The sequence below is a fragment of the Diplotaxodon limnothrissa genome, linkage group LG11, assembly GCF_057381915.1.
Source record: "Diplotaxodon limnothrissa isolate DT_005_m linkage group LG11, D_limnothrissa_male_GT1.1, whole genome shotgun sequence".
Lineage (NCBI taxonomy): Eukaryota > Metazoa > Chordata > Actinopteri > Cichliformes > Cichlidae > Diplotaxodon > Diplotaxodon limnothrissa.
This window is the reverse complement of record NC_140606.1, coordinates 13,890,311-13,916,395: the sequence shown is the minus strand read 5'-3', so window position 1 is coordinate 13,916,395 and position 26,085 is coordinate 13,890,311. Positions and strand designations below refer to the sequence as shown.

Sequence of the window (26,085 nt, the reverse complement as noted above, 5' to 3'; positions counted from 1 at the left end):
GCAGCCAGCTGCGGCAGAGTACCAGGCCCAGCCACCCGAGGTATGAGGGCCCCCTGCCTTCTGGTAGGGGCCCGACCGAGCCACGGGCGCCAGGCCCCGCCAAACAGCCACCGGGAGTGACCCAGTACATACCTAAGTGCCCAGCCCTGGACACCGAGAACCACCAACGCACCGATGCCCGAGGGCATCAACCACTGGTATGGAGTGTGGTGAGATCGGCCCCCACACCTGGGGGTAGCCTGACATAGACTTAGAGAAACAGGCTCACACAGACACAAACATGCATCCCTGCCCTCATGCACACATTTACAAATACTCAGCAGTGTGTGAAGCACTTTTCCATAAATAATTTCTGCATGAAACATGAAATCCAGACTAAATGCAGATGCAGAGCAGAAAGTAGACACAATGATGGACTTGTGAAGGTTTTTTCCCGGCAGCTTATTAATGAATGACCGATTGTTAATAATGTCTCTGTTTTTTTCTTTAAAGTAGACCAAATGTCCACCTGTTGAAATGTCACTTAATACCTTTTATTCACACAGCCTCCACTGGTGAAGTAAATTTCCTGCTATGCTAAGTTTCAAGTATTTGCATGTACTTGGATGCACACAGGATGTAGGTTGAACATGGTGATCATAACAGTCATGGTATGTTCTCATCTGCAAATCAGATGTAAAAGTCTGGGAATGCTTTGCCTACTGAACATAACAGCCTCACTCTGAGTGTAAACAGGAGAAATGAATATTTTCATGTTTTCTGCTGTGAGGGAAGTGACAGAAATACAAATCCAGCTCTGCCTCAGAGAGGGGATCATATCAACATCAGTGTGTCTACAGAAAACTCCAGAGTGAGGGTAGAAGTCTTTTCTTTCTCTTATTAGAGGACACATTTGTGCAAAGAGTCTAAAGTAAAGATGCTGTGGAGTCTGTTGTTCATCACTTTGATTGGTAAGTGGATCATTGTGTGGTCGGCTGTGTGCCTGCCTGCCACACAGCCGACCATGACAAACACAGAGAACCCTGTATCAGTTCTATCAGATGAAATAGGAGGTCTAATATGGTGTGATGTGGTTTGGAGTAATAATCAAGTATATGTGAAGAATATAAAAATCTTTATTTATTCTCATTTTCCTTTGTTGTTTATTTGTAGGTGTTTTCCTTCTTTCTAAAATGTTCTCAGACAGCAGCTCACATTTATTATCCAGCTGTTCGACTGTCTCCACTGTTTACAGCATGATTTAATCAAACAGAGCCAGAAACTCTTTCTGTACATCTGTCCAACCTTTTGTCTTTGTTTACAGGTGTGCAACAATCAACACAACTACTAGAGGAGGAAATAAAACATTTAACTGTGAAAATGGAACAAAGTGGGGGCGTTATGTAACTGTAACTGTGTACAAAAACACACCTGGGCTTGTGATTCTGTGTGAGGTGACGATGAAAGGCATAAAAAAAGGTACAATAAAACATTCTTACCCACTAAGTTAACTGGTCAGTCAGTAGAGTCGATATAAATGTGTAAATTAATTGCTTGATTGATTGATTGATTGATTGATTGATTGATTGATTGGTAATACTTTATTCATCCTGAGGGAAATTGGGTTAAGGCTGCCGACCTTTGCCAGCGCCATCATACCCTCCCGACCATACACACATTACACAGCATCACATGGGGAAGTCAGGTCAGAGAGATATAACAATGGAAAATGCACAACATGAGGAAAGATGAGGAGAAAAAAGAACTCCCCCCAGGCTGAGGTCCAACAGCGAGATCAGTTTGAGAACAGAAAAAAACACCTCAGCACATGAAGGATCACATCTCACAACATAGAAGACATAAGCTTCAAAGGCATTTGGAGGGGGTGGGGGGTGAGTGCAGGTCTGTGTCAGTGTACATGCGTGTGTGTGTGTGTGTGTGTGTGTGTGTGTGTGTGTGCGTGTGTGTTTTCTGTGTTCAGCCGAGAGAAAGTGTTCCTTCACCCGGTTAAGCAAAAGTCAACAATCTTCGATCAACGCGGATGGCCTTAAAGGAGGGACAAAGAGTTTTGACAACAATCCTGTTATCATGGAAGAATTTTTGTTGTTCCAGTCAGCTTCAACCTTGGCAGGCCTTCAGCTGGCACCAATCCTCTCAATTCCTGTTGTTCTTCTCCAAGATGTTATCCATTTTGCGTTCAAAACACAATCTGAGTACTCACAGCCTTGCCCATTGTCTATCATGTCGGGCAGCCTTATGGGATTTTGAACAGCTGTAGCCGCTTCTTTTACTTCGATAAGCCAGGTCCAATCAGCCAGAACTCTGTTATCGTGGTTCCGAATTGGTAGATGTCATTCAATGTCCTCCATCGAGAGTGTCGCCAGGCACACGACGCAACGACCATCGAGTATCCTGCAGCAAACGTCTCCGCAGGACAATCGGGCTCTCCCAAGCCCAGCAGGGTATCAATTCCATTACGGGACCAGTTGATCAAGCGCATAATTCTTTAGGTTTTAGAGAACAAGACTGAGAAACTCTTTGAGGGTTAAAGAATAAGCGAGAATAAGTAAGAAGAATTATGTGCTTAGATTAACGCAGCATGTTAGACACTCAGAAACACTGTTTGGTTTTGATGCTTCTAAGTTTCATTTTCTTGATGTTTTTCCTTTTAGAGCCCTTTAAACTGATTAAAGAGAACAAGACATGGGCAGACGCCCTGTACCACTGCAGAGAGGAACACATGGATCTGGTTTCCATCCTTGATAACGAGACCCAGGTCTGGGTTGGGTTGGAGGCTCAGAAGGCTGACACTCCCTTTGTCTGGCTGGGTCTTCACTACAGCTGCACCCTGGACCTCTGGTTCTGGGCTGATGATCATTGTGTAGGTTTTGATCAGTGGGCTGACAAGACAAGAACAGCAGACTGTAGCATAAGTGGTGCTATGAATACAAGTGGGAACCATTTGTGGTACAAGAAGTCTGTTTATGATAAATATAATTTCATCTGTGCAGTGTAAGAAGATCCATGGGTTGGTTTTGTTTATTCAGTTAGACAGGTGTCAGTAGTGGCTTGTTGGGTTGTAGCAAACTTTCCTCTAATAAATCAAAGGTGATGGGTTCAGGCTCAGTGTAGCAGGAAGATAAACAGTGGTGAAATTAAGCAGAACTTTCGTATTATAAACATGTTATTGTTTATTTTTAACAATCTTCTACAGCCTACTTAACTGTTGTCATTGCCACCTTTGTGTGTCTGAACTTACATTCAGTACAAACTCCTGTTGAATTGACTTTGATATGATAGCTATGTGAAACTAAAACAATCAGAGTCTAGGTATTTCTCACAAATCTTTAGATTATAAAACATATATTATTTTGAACTTATATATTCTTTCATTAAAACATGATTTCCTCGTGTCTGTCATGTGTGAACCTGCTTTAAAAATAAAACTGTAAATGGAGTACAAATGTTTGTCAGTTTAGTTTTCACGCCTCACTATGTCATTACCTGGTGGATTTGTGGTGTGGACACTTAACTTAGTGAACACTGTAACTCAAGAATGAGGTGATGTTTGATTTTTGAGATATGCCACAGCTGCATCTCCTAAGAGGAAGCTCGAGGGGAAGCTCAGGCAGCCACCAGTGTGGTGTGATGTTTCTATCAAGGTTATTCAATGACTCCATCTGTGTTTCAGATCGTCTCCTTTAAACACACTGTATAATTCTACATATGTCTTGTGCACAGCAAGACAACACATAATAATAATAATCATAATCATAATAATGGCTCCGTAAAAGGCTTCGGATAGTAGTTGAAATGTCTTCATAGTTTTTATATGGAGAGAAATTTCTTTTTAAAAAGGCTTACAGATGTAAGTTTATGGTCATGAGAATTTGCATAATCATGATGAAGTAACTGACCTCCCAGCCCATTGTTCCTTCAGTGGGCTGGTTTCAGTCATTATGCAAATGTACTGTTTATAAGATTGGGGAAACCTGCAGCTGATACTGAAGAAGTCTCTTGGATGAGTGATGAAACGCTACGTCCAGATGAACAGAATCAACCTTTGGGGAATAATAAATATTATAATTATAATAATAATAACAACAATTATCATTATTATTATTATTATGTTGATGTTTAACCATAGAGGAAGCTGAGTATCTGTGGAGATATGTACTTCTCTGGCAGTGATTGACTGAGCAGCATCCTCTAACAGCTTTGTGCTGTGTGGTAAAGTTGTTCCTCTCTGCAGTGGTTTTGTCACAGTGCTGCTTTGGATACTGAAGATTCTCTGGAGAAGCAGAAAGTTTACAAGTTCAGAGGTGAGCTGGCTGTGAGACAAGGAAACTATCAGGTACTGTCACTCATTCAATTTAGTCTGTGCTCTCTTACATCAAACACTTCATGAAAAAACATCCAGCTTAGTTTCAGTGAGACGTGGAGGTCTTTCGTAACTGGTATTTTTTTAGCTGACAAACAAGTGTCCATTCATGACCATCAATTTACATTTTTATCAGCAGCATCAGTATTTGAATATTTCCACAAGGCTTGAACCTAGTTTTCTTATTTCCATGTTTCCTACCCAACAAGTCGTCTCATTAAAAAGGGGATTTTTGTGGTTCCATTTCACGCAGCCAAAAGTGCACAGATGTAGTAAGCAGTGTATTTATTGACAATTTGTTTTTGCCTTTATTTTGTCATTTAATTCGTCTTCAAGACCCAATAAAGTCTTACTTGTTATCATCCATCGTTCACCTGGGCCTTACACTGAGTTTCTGTCTGATTTCTCAGACTTTTTATCTGGTTTATTGATCAGCTCAGATAAAATGATTTTAACATTCATGTAGATGCTAAAAATGACAGCCTCAACATGGCATTTAATCCATTATTAGACTCAATTGGCTTCTGTCAAAATGTAAAAGAACCCACCAGACACTTCGATCCATACTCCAATATATTGTAATCATGCATTTCCACCCTCATGTTTAGACGCCTCTTTTGAGGTCTGGACACAGAAAGGTATTATTACTCTCAAAGACTTATATATTGACAGGCAGTTTGCATCATTTACTCAGTTGCAGAACAAGTTCTCTCTCCCTGCGTCACATTTTTTTTATTATTTACAGATAGGAATCTATGTTCGTCAGAGTATTTCCATCTCTTCCGGAAGAGGGGTCAATTTTTACACTCCTTCTGAGCTCCCCGGATTCTAAAAAGTTGGTTTCTGGTTTTGTGAAAGCCTTTTCTAAGTATTTAAATTTTAAATCTGACTTTTTGAAGATGGCATGGGAGGAAGAGCTTGGTTTGCTGATTGGAGATGAGGTGTGGGAGAGGAGTCTGTGTAGGATCCATTCTTGCTCTATAAATGCAAGGCATCAGTTAATTCAATTTAAAGTGCTTCACAGACTTCATTATTCAAAAATTAAACTGCACAGGATTTTCCCTTCTATCAGTCCGATATGCGATCGTTGTAAACTTGGAGATGGCTCTCTCACTCATTTATTTTGGACTTGTCCCAAATTGCATAACTATTGGTTGGACATTTTTAAATGTTTTTCTGGTATCTATAATTGCACATTAGAGCCGGACCCAATAATTGCATTGTTTGGATCTTCCTCTTCCCTTTTACACCTCAGCTCTGCTGCACAAACTACAGTTTTGTTCGGAATGGTAATTGCTAAGAAAATTATCTTGACTCTCTGGAAGTCTGATATTGTACCTCAATTCAAAATGTGGCTAACAGAACTGACTGCTCTACTACATATGGAGAGAATTAGGTACACATTAGCGGACAAACTTAGTAAGTTCTTTGATGTGTGGCAGCCATTTTTAGACCATGTATTAAAACAAAGTCCTGTTTGATCGATCACCAATAACTCGGCCTACCACCTTAGCGTTTTATTTCTGTTTATTCCCAGTGTTGAAGTAGTATTTTTGTCGATGCAGTGTAATCTTCTGTCTTCTTTGTGTGTTTTAGCCCTTGCTGTTGTGTTGTCTGTTGTTGTTGTTTTTTGTTTGTTTTTTTGTCTCTTTTTTTTCTCTCTTATATCAAAAAATCTCAATAAACATAATAAATTTTTTTTTAAAAAATGTAAAAGAACCCACCCACCACTTTAATCACACTCTAGATCTTGTTTTAACATATGGCATAGAAACTGAACATTTAACAGTGTTTCCTGAAAACCCTCTCCTGTCTGATCATTTCCTGATAACATTTACATTTACAATAATTGATTACACAGCGGTGGAGAGTAGACTTCATCACAGTAGATGTCTTTCTGAAAGCGCTGTAACTAAGTTTAAGAATATAATCCTCCCACTGTGAGCAGCTTCAATGCCCTGTACCAACACAGAGCAGAGCAGCTACCTGAACGCTGCTCCAACAGAGGTCGATTATCTTGTTAATAATTTTACCTCCTCACTGTGTACGACTCTGGATACTGTAGCTCCTGTGAAAACTAAGGTCTCAAATCAGAAGTACCTGACTCCGTGGTATAATTCTCAGATGACACTAAAGCAGATGACTCGTAAGCTGGAGAGGAAATGGCGTGTCACAAATTTAGAGGATCATCATTTAGCCTGGAGAAATAGTTTGTTGCTTTATAAGAAAGCCCTCCGCAAAGCCAGAACATCTTACTATTCATCACTGATTGAAGAAAATAAGAACAACCACAGGTTTCTCTTCAGCACTGTAGCCAGGCTGACAAAAAGTCAGAGCTCTTTTGAGCCAACCATCCCTTTAACGTTAACTAGTAATGACTTCATGAACTTCTTCACAAATAAAATTTTAATCATTAGAGAAAAAATTACCAATAATCATCCCACAGATGTAATATTATCTACAGCTACTCTTAGTACCATTGATGTTAAGTTAGACTCTTTTTCTCCAGTTGATCTTTCTGAGTTAACTTCAATAATTACTTCCTCCAAACCATCAACGTGTCTTTTAGACCCCATTCCTACAAAACTGCTCAAAGAAGTCCTGCCATTAATTAATGCTTCAATCTTAAATATGATCAACCTATCTCTAAAAATCGGCTATGTACCACAGGCCTTAAAGGTGGCTGTAGTTAAACCTTTACTTAAAAAGCCATCTCTAGACCCAGCAGTCTTAGCTAATTATAGGCCAATCTCCAACCTTCCTTTCATATCAAAAATCCTTGAAAGAGTAGTTGTCAAACAGCTAACAGATCATCTGCAGAGGAATGGTTTATTTGAAGAGTTTCAGTCAGGTTTCAGAGCTCATCACAGCACAGAAACAGCTTTAGTGACGGTTACAAATGATGTTCTTATGGCCTCTGACAGTGGACTCATCTCTGTGCTTGTCCTGCTAGACCTCAGTGCAGCGTTCGATACTGTTGAGCATGCTGTAGGTATTACAGGTACTGCACTGCAGTGGTTTGTATCATATCTATCTAATAGACTCCAATTTGTGCATGTAAATGGAGAGTCCTCTTCACACACTGAGGTTAATTATGGTGTTCCACAGGGTTCAGTGCTATGACCAATTCTGTTTACATTATACATGCTTCCCTTAGGCAGTATCATTAGAAGACATAGCATACTACATAGCATACAGACATAGCTGTCAGACTGTACAATCAGAACTGCTCCCAACAAACATAGATGTTTACATCTGCGCTGTAACTGCAATAAGTTAATCAACCAATTCGCACTACAACCTGGTTTGCCTCTTATCTGTAGTTATTTTTCTTTAATGCAATAACTGTACAGTACTCTGTTTATAGTAACCATTGTCCTTAATGTAAATATGTAAGAAAAATTGTGTATGTTTCTGTTCTGTGTCCTGTGTACTGTTTGTTTGTATATGTGTCTTTCTGGCTTCTGTTACAACCAAATTTCCCCTTGTGGGACAATTAAAGGATTATTCTATTCTATTCTATTCTATTCTATTCTATTCTTCTATACATTTTCACTGCTATGCAGATGACACTCAACTCTATCTATCTATGCAGGAATGTCTTAAAGACATAAAGACCTGGATGGTCGCTAACTTTCTGCCTCCTAATTCAGATAAAACTGAGGTTATTGTACTTGCCCCTGAAAATCTTGGAAATATGGTATCTAACCAGATTCTTACTCTGGATGGCATTACCTTGGCCTCCAGTAACGCTGTGAGGAACCTTGGAGTCATTTTTGACCAAGACATGTCCTTCAACGCACATATTAAACAAATATGTAAGACTGCGTTCTTCCATTTGCGCAACATCTCTAAAATTAGAAATATCCTGTCTCAGAGTGACGCTGAAAAACTAGTTCATGCATTTATTACTTCCAGGCTGTAATTCATTATTATCAGGATGTTCTAAAAACTCCCTGAAAAGCCTTCAATATTCCAAAATGCTGCAGCAAGAGTGCTGACAGGGACTAGAAAGAGAGAGCCTATTTCTCCTGTTTTGGCTTCCCTTCATTGGCTTCCTGTTAAATCCAGAATTGAATTCAAAATCCTGCTCCTCACATACAAGGTCTTGAATAATCAGGCCCCATCTTATCTTAATGACCTTGTAGTGCCATATCACCCTATTAGAACACTTCGCTCTCGCTCTGCAGGCCTACTTGTTGTTCCTAGAGTATTTAAAAGTAGAATGCGAGGCAGAGCCTTCAGTTTTCAGGCCCCTCTTCTGTGGAACCAGCTTCCAGTTTGGATTCGGGAGACAGACACTATCTCTACTTTTAAGATTAGGCTTAAAACTTTCCTTTTTGCTAAAGCATATAGTTAGGGCTGGACCAGGTGACCCTGAATCCTCCCTTAGTTATGCTACAATAGACGTAGGCTGCCGGGGGATTCCCATGATGCATTGAGTTTTTCCTTTCCAGTCATCTTTCTCACTCACTATGTGTTAACAGACCTCTCTGCATTGAATCATATCTGTTATTAACCTCTGTCTCTCTTCCACAGCATGTCTTTATCCTGTGTTCCTTCTCTCACCCCAACCGGTCGCAGCAGATGGCCCCGCCCCTCCCTGATCCTGGTTCTGCTGGAGGTTTCTTCCTGTTAAAAGGGAGTTTTTCCTTCCCACTGTTGCCAAAGTGCTTGCTCATAAGGGGTCATATGATTGTTGGGTTTTTCTCTGTATCTATTATTGTACGATCTACTGTACAATATAAAGCGCCTTGAGGCGACTGCTGTTGTAATTTGGTGCTATATAAATAAAACTGAATTTAATTGAATAAAGTTAAATGTTAAGACTTTTTGTATTTTGTTCTAAATACAGAAGATGGCACAGGCAGGCGGAATGACAAAAAATAAAAAATAAAATAATACTGAAAAAATTACTTGGTACACATGAGAGTCAAGAGTAGTTTTATTTTTTTATTAGCATGTTAAATGAACTCTGTTGTACTTTTATTCAGCAGGTTATCAAAAATATAACATTTTCCCATTGTTGTATTTCATCAGGACAAGATACAGCATGTAACCTTTGTATTTACATTCTGTATGTCACATGTTAATAGTAAACTTTCCACGGGGACATCCCATGATATACTGAGCCTTTCTTCTTCACTCTCTGTGTGTTCATAAACCTCTACTGCATATGAAAAATTATTAAAATCTCTCGTATGTTTGCCTTTTATTATGTTTTTGTTATGGTCCTGGGTCTGTTTACAGAGCGGTTTTTAGATTTTTGGACTTTTGAGTTTGTTTTCTTTAAATCTAGACAATTTAAAAATGTCTTAGGGTTTATATTATTTCATATAAATCTTCCTCTTTGTGTAATCAGACTTGTTCTTGGTCCCTAGATTTTCTCGTCTGGACTTGCCGAGAACGCGAGTATGAACTCGCATACTCGACAATTGAGAAAGGCTCAATAAGTCATATATGGAAGCAACAGAGAACAATAAAGCATGTGTAATGGTTTCTTGTTCAAGACATTCTTGTAGAGAATAGCAATGGGTTTTGACAGTTTTGTTTTCACATGGTTTATATTAGACTTCCAGCTAAGTTTATCATCAATTATTACTCCAAGAAGTTTATTTTCGTACACTCTTTCAATTTCAATTCCATTAACCCTGATTTTAGATAAATTTTTCATTTATCTAGTGCCAAAAATAATACATTTTTTTTTGTTTAAATTTAACGATAACTTATTTATATCAAATCAGTTTTTCAATATATTTAACTCCTTTTGAACTGTAGTCAGAAGCTGTTCTAGGTTTTTACCTGAGCAATAAAGAATGGTATCATCAGCAAACAATACACATTTTAACGGTTTGGAAACATTACATATATAATTTAGATTTGGGTATGATCCGTTTCCTCCTCTTTTATCAAGTATTCATCAGTGATGTTCCTGATAGCTGTTCACTCTCACACTCACACCAATGGCCCATTTCGAATCACCAGTTAACCTAACCCTGTTAAATGCATGTGTTTGACTTCAGGAGGAAGCCAGACTACCCTGGAGAGATCCCACGCAAACACAGAGAGAACATGCAAACACCTCAGCCAGATGGTGGAGCTTTTCTCCAGTCTTACCATTTATTTTTACATATTCAGCTGTGCTCCCACCCGTTTCCTCTTCCTTCTTTACCTTGGGTGTGTTCAAATGTAAATGGTAAATGGTCTGTATTTATATAGCGCTTTACTAGTCCCTAAGGACCCCAAAGCGCTTTACATATCCAGTCATCCACCCATTCACACACTGGTGATGGCAAGCTACATTGTAGCCACAGCCACCCTGGGGCGCACTGACAGAGGTGAGGCTGCCGGACACTAGCGCCACCGGGCCCTCTGACCACCACCAGTAGGCAACGGGTGAAGTGTCTTGCCCAAGGACACAACGACCGAGACTGTCCAAGCCAGGGATCGAACCGGCAACCTTCCGATTGCAAGGCAAACTCCCAACTCTTGAGCCACGATCGCCCCTATCTTTTTTTTCCTATCTTTTTTTTTCCCAACCTCTTTTTTGCTTAACCTTGATGATGTTTTTATCAAGGTCAGAATCAAAGGTTGGTGGGAGAAGTGATAAGGAGCTAGAAAAAGAAAAGCCGTGCATTTATTAGAACAATCTTACTCTAGCATCTTTAATAGTGTGGTGCCGGATGTCCACCATGTTAAAACTATAATGTGCAGAATGCAGACTACAAAATTTGCGTCTTAGTTTACTAAACTGTGTTTTAACAGTTTTTTTTATACAGGTTATGTAAATGAGAACAGGAAAAGAGAAAGAGAATAGTTAAATGAGTCACACAGAAGCGAATTCAAAAATCTGTGGCGCATAATTTACTTTGCAAATTGCACAAAATCTAACTCCAAATAAAATCCAGTCTTCTGTCTGTAGCGGCTGTGATAGTTGTTTTTTTTAGAAGTTTGTAGTTTTAGGAGGGGAAGATTTTATCAATGTAGTGATCAAATGTGCTAGTTTCTAATTACTGCTCATTGCTGGTAGAGTTTATGACTCTTAGATGCAGATCTTTTTATCTACCTCGGGAATTCACCGCTGTGCTCATCACAGCAGTGTACATCCCACCCAGCGCTAATACTACAGAGGTGCTCTGAATGTGTGAGCTGTACGGGCGATCAGTGAGCTCCAGAACTAACACCCCGATGGACTGTTGATTATTGCCGAAGATTTCAGTCACACAAATCTCAAGTCAGTGCTTCCGAAATTTAGAAGTTTGTAGTTTTAGGAGGGGAAGATGTTACCAGTGTAGTAGTCAATACATGCCAAGGCCTTTATCCTACTCATACAAACTTCCAGTCCAAAGATCTTACAGGAATGAGCCCAGAATAAACAGAACAAGGGGTCAATATGAGGAAGGATATATCCAAAAAAAATAAGGTTTGGAATAAAATTAGAACATCACAATAAAAGGTCACTAACGACCCACGGTGCACCTTTAGTGGTGCAATCCACCACTAGTATGTCTGGTTGGTTAGCCATCACCAGTTTGTCCGTCTGTGTCTGGAAGTCCCACAGGATCTTAGTTCGGTCATTCTCGAGCACCCTTGGGGATGTCTCCCATTTTGACTTTGGGACTTCCAGGCCATACTAGGCACAAATCTTCCTGTGAACTATGCCAGCCACTTGGTTGTGATGTTCCATGTTTACTCTGAATGCTAGCATTTTGCACCCTCCTGTTATGTGGTTCATAACAGTCATTCCTTATTTTACTGCCCTCTGCCATGGCAAAGACTAGAGATAATGCTCAGTTCAAGATAGTATTTTAACACGTAATAAGAAGAGATGAGTAAATAGTGAGAGTCAGTCAGGGTGTTTGTTGGGTCTGTGTTTCCACAAACCCCGCCAATTCTAGAGACTTATTCATCATGAAGAAAACAAGACAGTCGATCGATCGATTATTTGCGCAAGGGAGGCCTCGTCTGTGTCCACCACGAAAATGACCCCCAGATCTGATCTGGTGTGTGTGTGTGTGTGTGTGTGTGTGTGTGTGTGTGTGTGTGTGTGTGTGTGTGTGTGTGTCAGACCTCCTGCTGACCAAAGGGTCGTAAACCCAGGAAAGAAACAGATCTTTCAGATAGGATGTATCTGCAATAAAACCTCCCCCAGCACAGAGTGGTTGGAGAGGTGGTAAGGATCAAAGGAATGGCTTTGATCCTACTGCTTGAACTAAGACTGTACAAATTTAAGAAACACAATGGCAACATTCAACAATTAGACTTAACAGTGTTAGTGTAAATCAGTGGTATGTGTAGCTGTGGAAAAGATGAAGAAATACATACTGAATACTAAATGAATACTTACTACATACTAAATGAATAATACTCACATTACTGCTGTTTCTGCAACACTACACCACCCTCCTTTCCACTGAGGCATGGCTAGCATATTCAGTCTCCCCTGAATCACTGTGTTTCTTAGAAATGTCCTCATTTGCTCTAAGGCTCAACTTCTGCTCTAGTCATGGGTGTGGTGATGGGATCATTGGGAGAGTGACAGTCTCTGAAAAGACTTCCCCTGGGTTGTTCAGCTGGAGCAGGTCTACAGAACCACAGCAGGCTCTGAACACTTCCTCGGTGTAGATGAGGCAAAGCTTGGTCTTTAGTTTGCCTCCACTGAGGACAGGATAGACTTTCAAGGTGTTGCTTTAATATTTAAAATGACCAACCAGCAGATATTCTTTCTAAAATGGAAGAACCAGTTACTGTGATTTGAATGAATTGTGACCAGTGTTTTAAGTTTTTAATATCACAACAACAGCATGAAGAAATTTCAAATCTGAGGTCATTTTCACAGCCTGCGCTGCCATCTTCAGGACAAAAAGTGCAAAACAATTTTGAATGTCTTTTGAATAAAATATGAAATATTTAGAAACCAAATGCTCAAAGAGACACATTGCAGATATATTTGATTTGATAACTTTCCATTTTTACTCCCTGGATTTTTGTTTTTTTTAAGCAAACTTCAGTTCTCTCAGTGAAAGTCCAGCATCAAACTTGTATGGTTTAGATTTATTACTGGATGGAAAACTTACAATCATATAACATATTTTGGTTAGATGACTGGAATAAAAGACAGCTCTTATGCAATAGCAAACATGAAAATCAGAGCACCTCATTCTAAAAGAAAATGAAAATAAAAATACTCAAATACTATCTAGATGGGAAGAAATTTCACAAACTGACTCATTGCAGTGGCGGTATCCTTTTACAGTACCATACTCCAATTCAGTGAGCTCTTTAGAGCGTCATGTTTTTGTAAAGACAAACTACAAAGCTGAGTGTTACACATCCATGACCAAGGGGGGCTCATATACGTTTCCCCCCAGCAAAAAATACTTCAGCAACCAGTGGTGCTATATACTCTGAACTTGTACTGTACTTCCTACTACTACCAGCCTAACTATTTCTATTAATCTTCCTGCTACTAATAATAATATAGTGATTATAACAATAACTGAAGCTCAAATATAGCAAAAATGATTTTCATGGTTTTATGTGATGGCCAGTTATCAACCTGCATAATAAATATTTTTAGACATGGACACATGCAGGTATTAAAATGTAAGTCTACTAATATATGCTGTGCTATTGTAGATAAACTTGTTAGTCTGTAGTGGACCTCTTATCACTTCTGAAGGCTGATTCATGTGTTAAAACGGATCTAGAAGTAGCTCTGAGCTCAGGAGCTGCTCAGGTCCTTATTTTATGCAGCAGCGCCAACTGCTGCTCAAAGCAATGAACTACCAGATGAGGTTTAATATTGTCTCCTTGTTCACAAATTAGGCTCTACACACCTCCATGTTCACCGAGCTGTGTGCTTTATCAGTACAACTCCTTCACGCTCTTTTACACATGAGCACAGTGACAGACCTGAGACTGAGACCAAATCAAAAGTTCCTTTTCATTGGTATTTGGTTTCAGTACTCCGTGCTTATTGTTTCAGTGAGTTTTCATCCTGGCAGCAGTTAGAGGTGAGGGAACCTCTGCAAGATACAAATAGATGTCACTGAACTGGAGCTCTGGGACAGACGTCACTTTCAGGAATTTAAATAAAGCTGAATATGGCAGAATATGAATCACAAGTCCCTGAAAATTAGAGTTTCTCTTGATGTCTTTGTTTTTCCTCCTTGGATAGATGATCCAGCAACAACACTTTTGTCCTGCAGTACTACCGACTGTCTACTATTGGCCATGTCGGTCACATGACTGAAAACTATGTTGGAGGACAAACCCAATAAATTTGGATCAAAAGATCCGAACGTGTGAGAAGCACTTTTTTCTTTTCTTTGTCCCTGTCCCCTTCGTGCTGTAGCAATCAGAATTATTGTCTGAAAACCAAAAAAAAAAAGAAAAAGAAAAGCCAAATGGATTAATTTTTTCAAGTGGATCATTATGGCTTTGCCATGGTCCATGTGAAGGACCAGGCAGCAAAGGGATAGAGAACACAGGAAAAAAATTCTTCAAGATGGTTTTTGTAAATTTTTTTATTTTAGCACCCAAACAAAGCTAAAAAAGGAGACAGAATTCAAAAATATAATTGTCACAGCGTGGAATGGACAAGTTTAACTAAGTGATTTTATTTTGCATGTGTTGCTGTGTTTTATTAGTTTTAATTTTTTAATAATGTACAGTGTTTTGTTCTTATGATTTTATTGCATGTTTTTATTGTATATATTAACTTGTCCTGGAGAGACTCCAGCCCCTCCTGATCACTAATTGCACACACCCGGCAGGTCACAGAGACCTGGCAGGACAGAGCGAGGGATTGGCAAAGTAGATGGTGGCAGGCGGCGGCGGCGGCGATAGAAACCGAGAGATCGGAGGATATTCTTGAGGGAAGCTTGAAGACACTGGCGAATTGGTTGCAGAGAGGCAACTGGGAATATTCTGCTGCGGTGCGGGAGATTCGCAGCTGGGGGACGAGCAGAAGTAAGCCGGATTTCGGGCGAGACAAATGACGCGCGCTTGGGCCTAGGATAGCACCGGTGTTCCAGATCTACTGGCGTTTAAATCAACTGGCGTTAGTCGAACAGATGTGCGGCAGTCTTGCGTTTCAGGAGCTGCTACCGACAAACCAGCAAAAAAAACGCCAAATGTGTCACCTGTGACACTTGTGAGGTTATCTCAAACACACTCCGTCAGTCTTGATGCTGTTGAACAACTAAATGTTTAAAAATGTGGCGAGTTTACCTGGTGATATCCTCACGCGCGACGCAATCGCGAAAACAGCAAACAAGTAACACCACACCGATGTTGTTCACAGGACAGCAAGAGTAAACGATCGGGAGACTCTTGTCGTCGTTATCGTTCCCCTCGCACGGTTTATTTCTCCGAATTCAGCGTTTTTGCTTCACAACTACAGCGTGCAGTTTACTTTGTGCACTAACATGGACTCGAGTCAACCAGCGCCACCTCTGGCCAAGTGCCACAGCCTACAGCCAGATCAACTTGTGACACACATCTGCAGCACGTTTGAATTCGTGTCATGCACATTTGTACCTTTCAATTGTGTCTGTTTGTGCGTCATGCAAATAAACCTTTGAAATGAATGAAATGACACTAATATTTCACTAGTGTTGTAACATCACATGTCGTTAGTGTAGTATGCCTGTGTCTTTTCTCTGCGAACAAACATTTTAGAGTTGGTTGTTATATACAGTCCGTACAAGTGTGGTTAATCTAACGAACATTTGTAAGGAGATGGCAGTTACTGTGAATGTACAGTGGGTGATTAGTAATAAACAGTCAGACAATGACCCTGACAATCTCATTCAGTCTTGCAGATTGAATGCACCTTCTGTGGAAAGTGGTACCACACAGTGTGTGTGGACTTCCCCTGTGCAGAAGGCGACTACAAATGTTGTGGGTGCTAAATAAACAGAAGAAAGTGATCCCTGTTGTCTTTGCTTACTGATTGTTTTCAGTGTTGACAATCCACATTGCCGGGATTGTATCTGTCAACATGTTTGTGGGTAGATTTGGATGTACCAGGGGTAAGTGCAGCCACTCAGCCTCTACTCAATGTGATCATAGCAGCAGGTGCAGATGTGTCACAAGTTAATCTAGTAGTGGGCTATGGTACTTGGCCACAGGTGGCAGCAGTGGACTGACCTCCATTGGAGACTGCTCCAGCTGCTGTGTGATACTGGATCTGCTACAAATTGAAGATCATAAGCAAGTTTTGGAAATTAACCCTTGTATTAAGTTGAAGAACAAACAATTGACATTGATTTTGTTGCGGGTCATTTAGATCCGTACTGTGTAAATCCACTCAGAATTATCCAAAAACTGCAATAAAACAATAGCAACTTTATTTTCCATTAGATAAACATGTAGAACACAGACATACAACAGTTAGACTTTCCATAACTATTTTAGGAACAATTTGGTTTTTCTTTCTTACAAACACATTTCTTTTGAACTTGCCCAACGTTCTCAGTTTTTCAATGCTCAACATTTTCTATTTTGTCCACATGATGGACAGAATGTAACTGTGTGCTTTCTGCAGATGTACTTCTTGCATTTCTCACAAAAAGTGCTTGTTTTCAAACAGGAACCTTCCTAACTAAGATTTAAAACAAAGGATTTCTACGTCTCCTCCAGTCTCACAAACAGATGACAAACCAAGCGACACACCTGAGTCACTGACTTTCTTAAATCCACTCACTCTCACTGGCTTTTTATTACTAATCACTGTGTAACTGCTGTGAATTCACAGTAACTGCCATCTCCTTACAAATGATCATTAGATTAACCACACTTATACAGACTGTATATAACTACCAACTCTCCAGCCATGTTGATGGATTGCCTATATTGGCTGGAAATATTAATTTCCAGGGAAAAGACACAGGCAGACTCTGCTTACAGGATGTGACAACACTAATGAAATATTGATGTGTCATGTTTGTGTCACGGGGTGGAGAGAGACAAGTTACCTAGGTTTTTTGTTGTGCATGTTTTTGTTGTGTTTTGTCTTTTTAATGTTTTAATATTGTACATTGGGTTATTTTTATGAGTTTTACTGCATGTTTTAATGGTATTTATTTGGTGACTTGTCCTGGAAAGACTCCGCCCCTACCTGATAATAAACTGATCACACCTGCGAGAGATCCCAGAGAGGCCAATAAGAGGGCCTGGCAGACCACAGGAGGGAGTTCGACCAGTGTCGTTAATCTAAGTGAACGACACCCCCCCCACATCATCTGTTACCAGGCAAACTCCAGTGCAGCCTGCCGAATGCACACAGGCAATATGTAGTAAATCATACTGTAAACATGTAGGCAACCTTTCAATAGCTGAACTTTGCTCCATTGATCGGCCAGACATCGCGCTGCCCGTAGCTTCAAACCATTAATTAACTTAACCGAGCTTCAACCCTTTAATTATGCAATATGTGTATAACATGATTACAGTTGCACCTGCAATGAAAGATTATGTGCTTATGCTAACACCTGAAATACAGACTTTAATATAACCTCACCAGTTTCAATAAATGTGTCAATGAAATGATAACAATGATAAATCATAAATGATGCAACAATAATAATAAGGATTATGAATATAAAATAATATTTCATCTCGACAGCAGAAGAAGAACTACTTCTGCAACTGGCCTAAGGAAGGTTCTTGTGTCACCTTGGTCGGTCGTTTTTACTTCAACCTTTCTCACATGTCCATCCTTCCCAGGAAAGGTTGGTGTGACTATGGCCATGGGCCAGTAGTTGCGGATGGTCTGCTTGTCCCTGAGGAGGACCAGATCCCCAACTTGAAGGTTTCTGCGTGTCACTGTCCATTTTTGTCTTTGTTGTAAGGATGGTAAGTATTCTTTGCTCCAACGGGCCCAAAACTGGTTCGCGAGTGCTTGAACTTGCCTCCATTGTTTTGTGAAGAGGTCCTTATCTGTGAAATCTCCTGGAGGAGGTGGAACTCCTGATTTCTGTGTGAGGAGCATGGCTGGTGAAAGAATGAAAGGTTGGTGTGGGTCTGTAGACACAGGTAGGAGTGGACGTGCATTGATGATGGCTGTAATTTCTGCCATTAGTGTTGACAGCACTTCATGGGTCAGGCGACTCTTTTGCTGCAAGAGCATTGAATCAAGGATTCTCCTGGCAACACCAATCATCCGTTCCCATGAGCCTCCCATGTGGGAAGCATGTGGAGGTCTGAAGTTCCAGCTACATCCTTGCTTGCTGAGGTACCCCTGTACAGTATTATCCATCTCCAACTCCTTGCTAGCTCCAATGAAGTTGGTCCCACAATCAGACTGAAGTTCTTTTGCAGGGCCTCTGAGAGCGAAGAACCGCCTGAGAGCATTTATACAGCTAGATGTGTCCATAGACTCAATCAGCTCAATGTGGACGCCCCTTGAACTCAAACAACTAAACATCATGGCCCACCGTTTGCTCTCTGACTGTCCTCCTCTGGTGCGTCTGGTTACAACAGACCAAGGTCCAAAGACGTCAAGCCCCACGTATGTGAAGGGAGGGCAAACCTTGAGACGTTCCGGCGGTAAGTCAGCCATACGTTGTTCTTCCGGTCTCCCACGCAGCTTCCGGCAGATTACGCATTTGTGTAGGACTGAATTGATTAGTCGCTTCCCACCCAAAATCCACAGTCCAGCTGCCCTTACTGCACCTTCTGTGAGATGTCGACCCTGATGTCTCACCTGCTCATGGTGATGTCGTACGAGCAGTAAGGAAACGTAGCTGTCCTTGGGTAGGATTACTGGGTTCTTTTCTTCACACGTTAGTTGAGAATGTTCCAGTCTGCCTCCAATGCAGATGAGACTACTCTCCAAAGTTGGACTGAGTTTATGCAACGGGCTGTTTGTGGGCACCACTTTGTTTGCTTGGAAGGCTGACAGTTCCTTGGCAAAGGCTGGCATTTGTGCTGCTTGCAGAATGACATGTTTTGCTTGAGCTATTTCATCCACAGTACGAGGTAAGCGACATGTGTGCCATCCTGTACACCTGCTGTTTTGGTTTGAATGTTTGTGAGATCTTGCCACATGGATAAGGAAAGCCACTGCTCGCAGTAGAGAGGTAAAGGTGGAGAAACGGCGAAAGCGATCAGGGGTAAGTACAGGTTCCTTCAGATGAGTAGTGTAGGTGCGTACCTGTGGTCGAATCTCTGAGTCATTTCCCAGGTCGATGAGCTCAAACGTCTCACTGGTTTGTGTTGTTTCTGCAGATAACTGATGCAGGAATGAAGGTCCGGTGAACCAAGAACTCTGTGTCAGATGGGATGCAGGCAAAGATCTGGATGCATGGTCCGCAGGGTTTGCTTCCGAGCACACATAATGCCATTGTTCTGGTCTGGTAGATTGTCGGATACGTTGGACTCTGTTATGGACATATGTGTAGAAGCGTTTTGTCATGTTACAAATGTACCCGAGTACCACCTTACTGTCCGTGTAGAACCTGACAGCATCCAATTTCAGATCCAGCTCCTCCCGGATGAGATCCGCCATTTCTACTGCTAGGACAGCAGCGCAGAGTTCGAGCCTCGGGATTGTTGGTTCAGACTGGGGTGCTAATTTGGCTTTGCCCATAACAAATCCTACTTCCACTTTTCCATCCTCCTGGATGGCTCTCAAGTAAGCGATAGCCCCAATGGCCATAGTTGAGGCATCTGAGAATACAAACAACTCTGTACGCACAGCTTTGGTGAGCGAGGTTGATGTGTATGCACGTGGCACATGAAGCTCCTTTAGGACTTGAAGAGAATCTCTCCAGGTTTCCCATTTCTTCAGCTTGTCTTCTGGGAGAGGTGCATCTCAGTCAGTTCCGAACTAAGTTCCCTAAGAAGAGCTCGTCCCTGGATTGTGACGGGTGCCAGCATACCCATTGGATCAAAAACACTATTGACGGTAGAGAGGACTCCACGTCGGGTGAAAGGTTTGATAATAGTTGATGCAGAGAATGTGAATGTGTCTTTTCTGATCTCCCAAAGCAAACCCAGGCTGCGCTGCATGGGTGCTGTCTCTCCGCTCAAATCCAGATCCTTGATGAGCGCGACACAATCTTCTGGCGGGAAAGCTCCAGTGACTGCTGGACTGTTCGACACAAACTTGTGCAAGCGGAGGTTTGATTCAGCAAGTGACGCCTGAGTCCGTTGGAGAAGCTTGATTGCTTCTGCTTCAGATGGGAGAGACACCAAGCCATCATCCACGTAAAAGTGCCTTTCCACAAATTTCACTGTGTCGGCACCGTACTTCTGGGCACCTTCAGCAATGGCTCTTCGCAGACCATAGATGGCCACAGCCGGAGATGGTGAGTTGCCAAAGACATGAACCCTCATGCGATAGTCGATAACTGCCTTGGTGAGGTCGTTGTCCTCATACCACAAAAACCGGAGGAAGTTGCGGTGCCTTTCATGGACCAAAAAGCAGTGAAACATTTGTTGGATGTCGGCGAGGATAGCTACTCTCTCCCTTCGAAAGCGTAGAAGGACACCCAAGAGAGAATTGTTGAGGTCGGGACCAGTCAGAAGCACGTCATTGAGGGAGACCCCGCAGTACTGAGCGCTGGAATCAAAAACCACCCTGATTTGGTTGGGCTTTTGTGGGTGGTATACCCCGAATGATGGAAGAAACCAGCACTCTTCATCTTCCCTCAAGGGTGGTGCCACCTCTGTGTGACCGTTGGCAATGATCTTCTCCATGAATGCCACATATTGCTTCTGCATCTCGGGTTTCTTCCTGAATTGGCGTTGCAAGGATTCAAACCTCTTAACCGCATGCTCTTTATTATTTGGCAAACGTTGCCGTGGTTCTTTGAACGGCAATGGAGCAACCCAACTACCAGTGTCATCTCTGTGGACATTTGTATCCATGATCTCTAGGAAGAGGATGTCTTCTATTGATGGGGCAGGTTTGTTATCATGTTCAGATTGGTTAAACACTGTGTGTCCTAGCATCCTCTCTGGCATTTTGTTAGACTCGTTGAAGCTTGGCTGTATTTCTTTGACCTGCATGAAACTTGCACAGGGCTGAAATATGGAATGGCGACCGCTGTCTAGCACATGGGTCTTGAATGTGTCAACTATTGGCTTATGCACATTACCTAGGCACACCTCCCCTATCACCACCCAGCCTAGATCGAGACGTTGTGCAAAGGGAGCGTTGTGCGGCCCGTTAACTTGCTGCCTGACCTTGTGTGCTCTAAGCACGTCTCTCCCGAGCAGCAGGAGTATCTCTGCTTCTGGGTCTAGATCAGGGATGTGTTTGGCTATATGGTGGAGATGAGGATGATGCAAAACTGCACCTGGTGTTGGGATTTCAGCTTGATTGTTGGGGATTTCAGGGCACTCAAGGAGTGGTGGAAGAGGTATGAGAACGTTGCCATTCAACGACTCTATCTGGAATCCTTCTGCCTTCCTGCCATACGTTTCGATGACGCCGGAGCATGTTCTGAGATGGTATAAGAGTGGTTTGTTCTCCACACCAAACAGCTCAAAGAACTCTGGCCTGGCTAATGAGCGATTGCTCTGGTCGTCCAGAATTACATAAGCTTTAATGGCTTTGTGTTTTGAATGTTTGGGGTAGACCTTTGCAAGGCAGATCTTAGAGCAAGAACGACCCCACTGGCCGGGGCCACAAACCTCTGTGCAGCTGGTTCTAACATCAGTTACATTAGAGTCATCTTCTCCCTCCCCGCCGTTCTCTTGTGGTGGTGGAGGAGCCTTGGTGAGTTGAGGTTGTGGGCCAGGGTGCATGGCTGCATCATGATAGATGCTTTCACACTCTAAGCATGTCACGGAAGATTTGCAGTCTTTGGCAACATGTGAAGTTGAAGAACAACACTTGAAGCATATTCCTTTCTGTTTTAGAAAGGCCTTCCTGTCATCCATGGACTTGTTTCTGAATGTCCTGCATTTTTTAAGTGGGTGAGGTTTATTGTGCAATGGGCAGTTCTTGTTAGGGTCGCTGTTGATTGTAGAGACATCTGTTTTGTGAACTGCGATAGACTTGTTGGTGTTAAAGCTCTTCATAGGTAATCTTTCTGATTTTGTGGGGTTTGCGCCGTTGCTTTGACGAATAAAGCTGGGGTCATTTCGCTTCTTTGCCTCATGACAGACAAAGTTACAAAAGTAACTAAAGGGAGGGAAGCAGCCGTTATTCTCTTCTTTGTACCACGACCCAGATGACACCCACTTCTCCTGGAGCCCATATGGGAGCTTGTCTACTATGGGTCCAATACCTCTGGAAGTGTCTAGATATGACAGCCCAGTGAGGTATCCATCCTCCTTGGCGCCTTGTATCTCCATAAGCAAATCCCCAAGTTCACGTAATCTGATGTGATCTTTGGCTGCAATTTTTGGAAAACTGTCAAGTCTCTGAAACAGTGACTGCTCGATCATTTCAGGGGCACCATAGCAGTCATTCAGCCTCTCCCATGCCTTGCGCAGAGCCAAACCAGCATTATTCACATGCACTGAGCGTATGCATCTTATTTGCTGTCCAGACTCTTTTCCTAACCATTTGGTCATGAGGTCTAATTCTTGTGTTTCTGTAAGTTGAACCTCAGCCACAGCGTTAGTGAATGAGGACCGCCATGCACGGAAATTCTCTGGCTTATCATCAAATTGGTACAGTCCTGACGTAACGAGATCACGTCGCGCCAAATATTGTGCCAGAGGGTCTGGTGGTTGTGACACGCTCATTGGAAGCATATGCCGGGGTGTTTGTGATTGAGCACCTATATACGTGCGAGGGTTTGCTCTTTCGACGTCGGTCTTCAATTCAGCTCTAGTCAGTTTAGACAGGTTTGTTGTGGGTGGATGCGTCCCATTATCCACTTCAGGCTTGGGCTTGCTATTGCTATGTTGGAATTCCGCTAAGCTTACAGGTGGATGCCATGTTCTGAAACTGTCTTGTGATTCTGCACGGTCTACAGATTTAACAGGTGGGACAGATACTGGTGCGAAGGTAGACTGATTCTGATCATTTGAGAGCAACATATTCACTAGTACGTTGCAATCTAAGCCTGTCTTCTGACTCAGATTTCACATTTTCTACATTTCCATGCATTTCTGCTACATCTTCTAACACCTGTGCTTCAGCGATGGCTGCGTCTGCTTCACGATTTAATGTTAGCACTTCCAGCTCTGTATCAATTCTAGCGGCTTCCAACTGATTTTGAGCTTCTCGAGTTTTCCTTTCTGCTTCTCTAGCAGCCTTTTCCAATTTTAATTTAGCCTCCTGGCTAGCATATGATGCTCGTACCTTCTGCTTCAGCTTCTGCTTTAGCTCTGGCGCGAGCCGCACTTACAGATGATGCTGATGTCACGTTGCTCCTGGTATTTGATACTGATGACTTGTTGCTTGCTGCCATCACGAACACGTGGGACCATCGAGTGCCGCCTTTTCACTGTAGTGTTCTGTTGCAGAGTGTAGCAACTCTGATCAAACACCAAGCTAAACCTCTGTCAATGAATACACGAGTCCGAGTAGAGTTGACTTTTTACTCAGAATCTTGATTTGACAAGCGGTGAAAACTGTAGTTGAAAAGAAATACAGAATAGAAAAAATGATCGTTTACATAAATATTGCATCACGAAATAACTCAAAATGTGACCTTACACCTTCGTGTTAGCTTTAGCAACAGTAATGATCATCAAAACTACCTTTTTTAACATGTACAAATCAACCTCCATGAATCACAAACAAAATATAATTTTTAACAAATACCGCTATTTATGCCTTTTTAACACCTTCATCATTAAATATATACATTTACGGCGTTGCCTGAACAATGTTCCCAAGTGGATGGCTGTGGATAAGCCTCAGAGCAAGACCGCATGTCCCTCTCCCTCTTAGAGCAACCAGGAAGAGGAATTAAACAGGAAATGAAGCAATACAGGTAACCCACCAGGAAGTGAGGTTATTAGCAAGTTCACCTTCAAAATTAAAGCTTCTTAACATTTTTAACTCTTTTTACTGTTCTTTTTAACTTAAATACATACAAAAGAATTATTTTAAAGCAAACATTAAAGATAAATAACATAAATGCCTTTGAGGCATCACAACACATATGCTTTCAATTGTGTAATTTAAGTAATCTAGGTAGGTCTTTAGTTAGAGCTACCTAGATAGAGATATAGTGTGTATTGTTAAGATTCAAAATTGAGGAAGGAGAGTACACACCACTCTTGGTCCAGAGGATCTTTGGTCAAACAATGATTTTAATGAACACACGTGTGGGAAGACACTCTGTACGCAGACAGCCAGTAGTCCTCGACTTAATCAAAGCATGAACAGATATTTTATAGCATCAGGGTTTGATTTACTGACGCCCCTTCATGCGTCACAGATACATTTTATACATAGATCAGACTTTTAACCCAGAAGATCATCTTCTATTTTCATGGCTAGCCCTTCCTGTGTACCTTTCAGTTCTTATCCTATTCCTCTTTCTTGCCGAGACACCAAGAAACGGTTCCTCTTTTACCGAGACAATTTTGCAGTTACAGCCAAACATAACTAACCTCTCCTCTAAATAAGTCTAATTTAAAGTGTGTGTGTCACGACCTCACTCAGCCTCGATGTCACCTCTCGCACTTCTGACCTTTTACCAGACCAGAAGCTCACTGAGACTATGTGTATGTCTTCTACTAAATAAATGTTTTAACCAAGAACCTCTACTAAAACCTTAATATAAAATGATCTGATATATAAGTGTTTTGTAAGCATGTATTGCAATTCCTTCTATGTTCTAGTTTTCCCTCAGCATGGATCATCTAGACCAGGGGTGCTCAATACGTCGATCGCGATCGACCAGTCGATCGCAAAGGTAGTATTGGTAGATCGCATGGCATTAAAAAAATAGATGCCAGCCTATCATCCATCCCGTCACTTGATTGATACAGGGAAGCCAGTCAGATGACAGCAGATTTTTTCTGACGCTTAGGTCGCTGCGCATGCGCAAACAGCGGCGCGAAGTGTAGTAAAACTGACAAGCTAGTCAGCGAGTTAACTCCAATTTTTAGCTCTCGGTTTTTTCTCTTAAACCTGGCCGTCAGCAGCTACTGTCCGGACTATGCATCCCTGGCTGATTCAATTCAGTGCAAGTCATCAGAGTAAACTCAGGTAACGACAAAAAATTTACATAGTTAATTGTGTTGTGAAATATTGGATATTGCGGTTATGCATGTATATACATTGTAGATATAAAGAATCCTCAATATATTTATAAATAAGTATATGTTTTGGATTTTTGTAGTGGGTAGATCATTTTGACTTGGTCATTTTATAAGTAGCTCACATGCGGAAAAAGTGTGAGCACCCCTGATCTAGACACTCTCACTAGATGAAGCTTAAGACCTTTAAAGAACCTGAACATCAACTCAAATAAGCACAGATATGCAATATGTATAAAATAGTTATAACTGCACCTGAAATACAAAGTTAATATCATCATAAACATCTTAAGGCCATCTTAAAGCTATCTGTTACATTGTTAAAGCCTCGTCTTAGCCTGCGGCTCAAAATAACTTCCTGCTTTCACTTCTGCATACAACTTCCTGTCAGCCTGCAACTCAGTCTTTCTGAAAGAGACACTGTTTAACCCCTGAATGCAATATAAACTCCAGATTATATTATTAATGCAATGGTAATGATGACAATTATTTAACAATAGCAGTAAAATAATTTCCCTGCTCCACACTCCCTCTCTCGA

The 26,085-nt window shown here is 41.5% G+C and overlaps 1 protein-coding gene across 1 annotated transcript; it reads left to right on the top strand.

Annotated features, from left to right (window-relative positions):
- The first annotated feature begins 174 nt into the window (after positions 1 to 174).
- On the top strand, positions 175 to 2,995 carry LOC146622449 (snaclec agglucetin subunit beta-1-like). Its single transcript, XM_085366812.1, has 3 exons — positions 175 to 209; positions 1,304 to 1,458; positions 2,652 to 2,995. Exons 1-3 carry the CDS (start codon positions 175 to 177, stop codon positions 2,993 to 2,995), a joined length of 534 nt encoding a protein of 177 aa, XP_085222938.1.
- The last annotated feature ends 23,090 nt before the right edge of the window (positions 2,996 to 26,085 follow it).

What these genes read in the sequence shown, in the direction of transcription:
- LOC146622449 (XM_085366812.1), top strand. Translation starts at nt 175, where the DNA reads ATGCCCGAGGGCATCAACCACTGGTATGGAGTGTG. An exon ending in AACCACTGGTATGGAGTGTG is followed by an intron (nt 210 to 1,303) that starts GTGAGATCGGCC and finishes CTTTGTTTACAG; the next exon opens with GTGTGCAACAATCAACACAA. An exon ending in GATGAAAGGCATAAAAAAAG is followed by an intron (nt 1,459 to 2,651) that starts GTACAATAAAAC and finishes TTTTCCTTTTAG; the next exon opens with AGCCCTTTAAACTGATTAAA.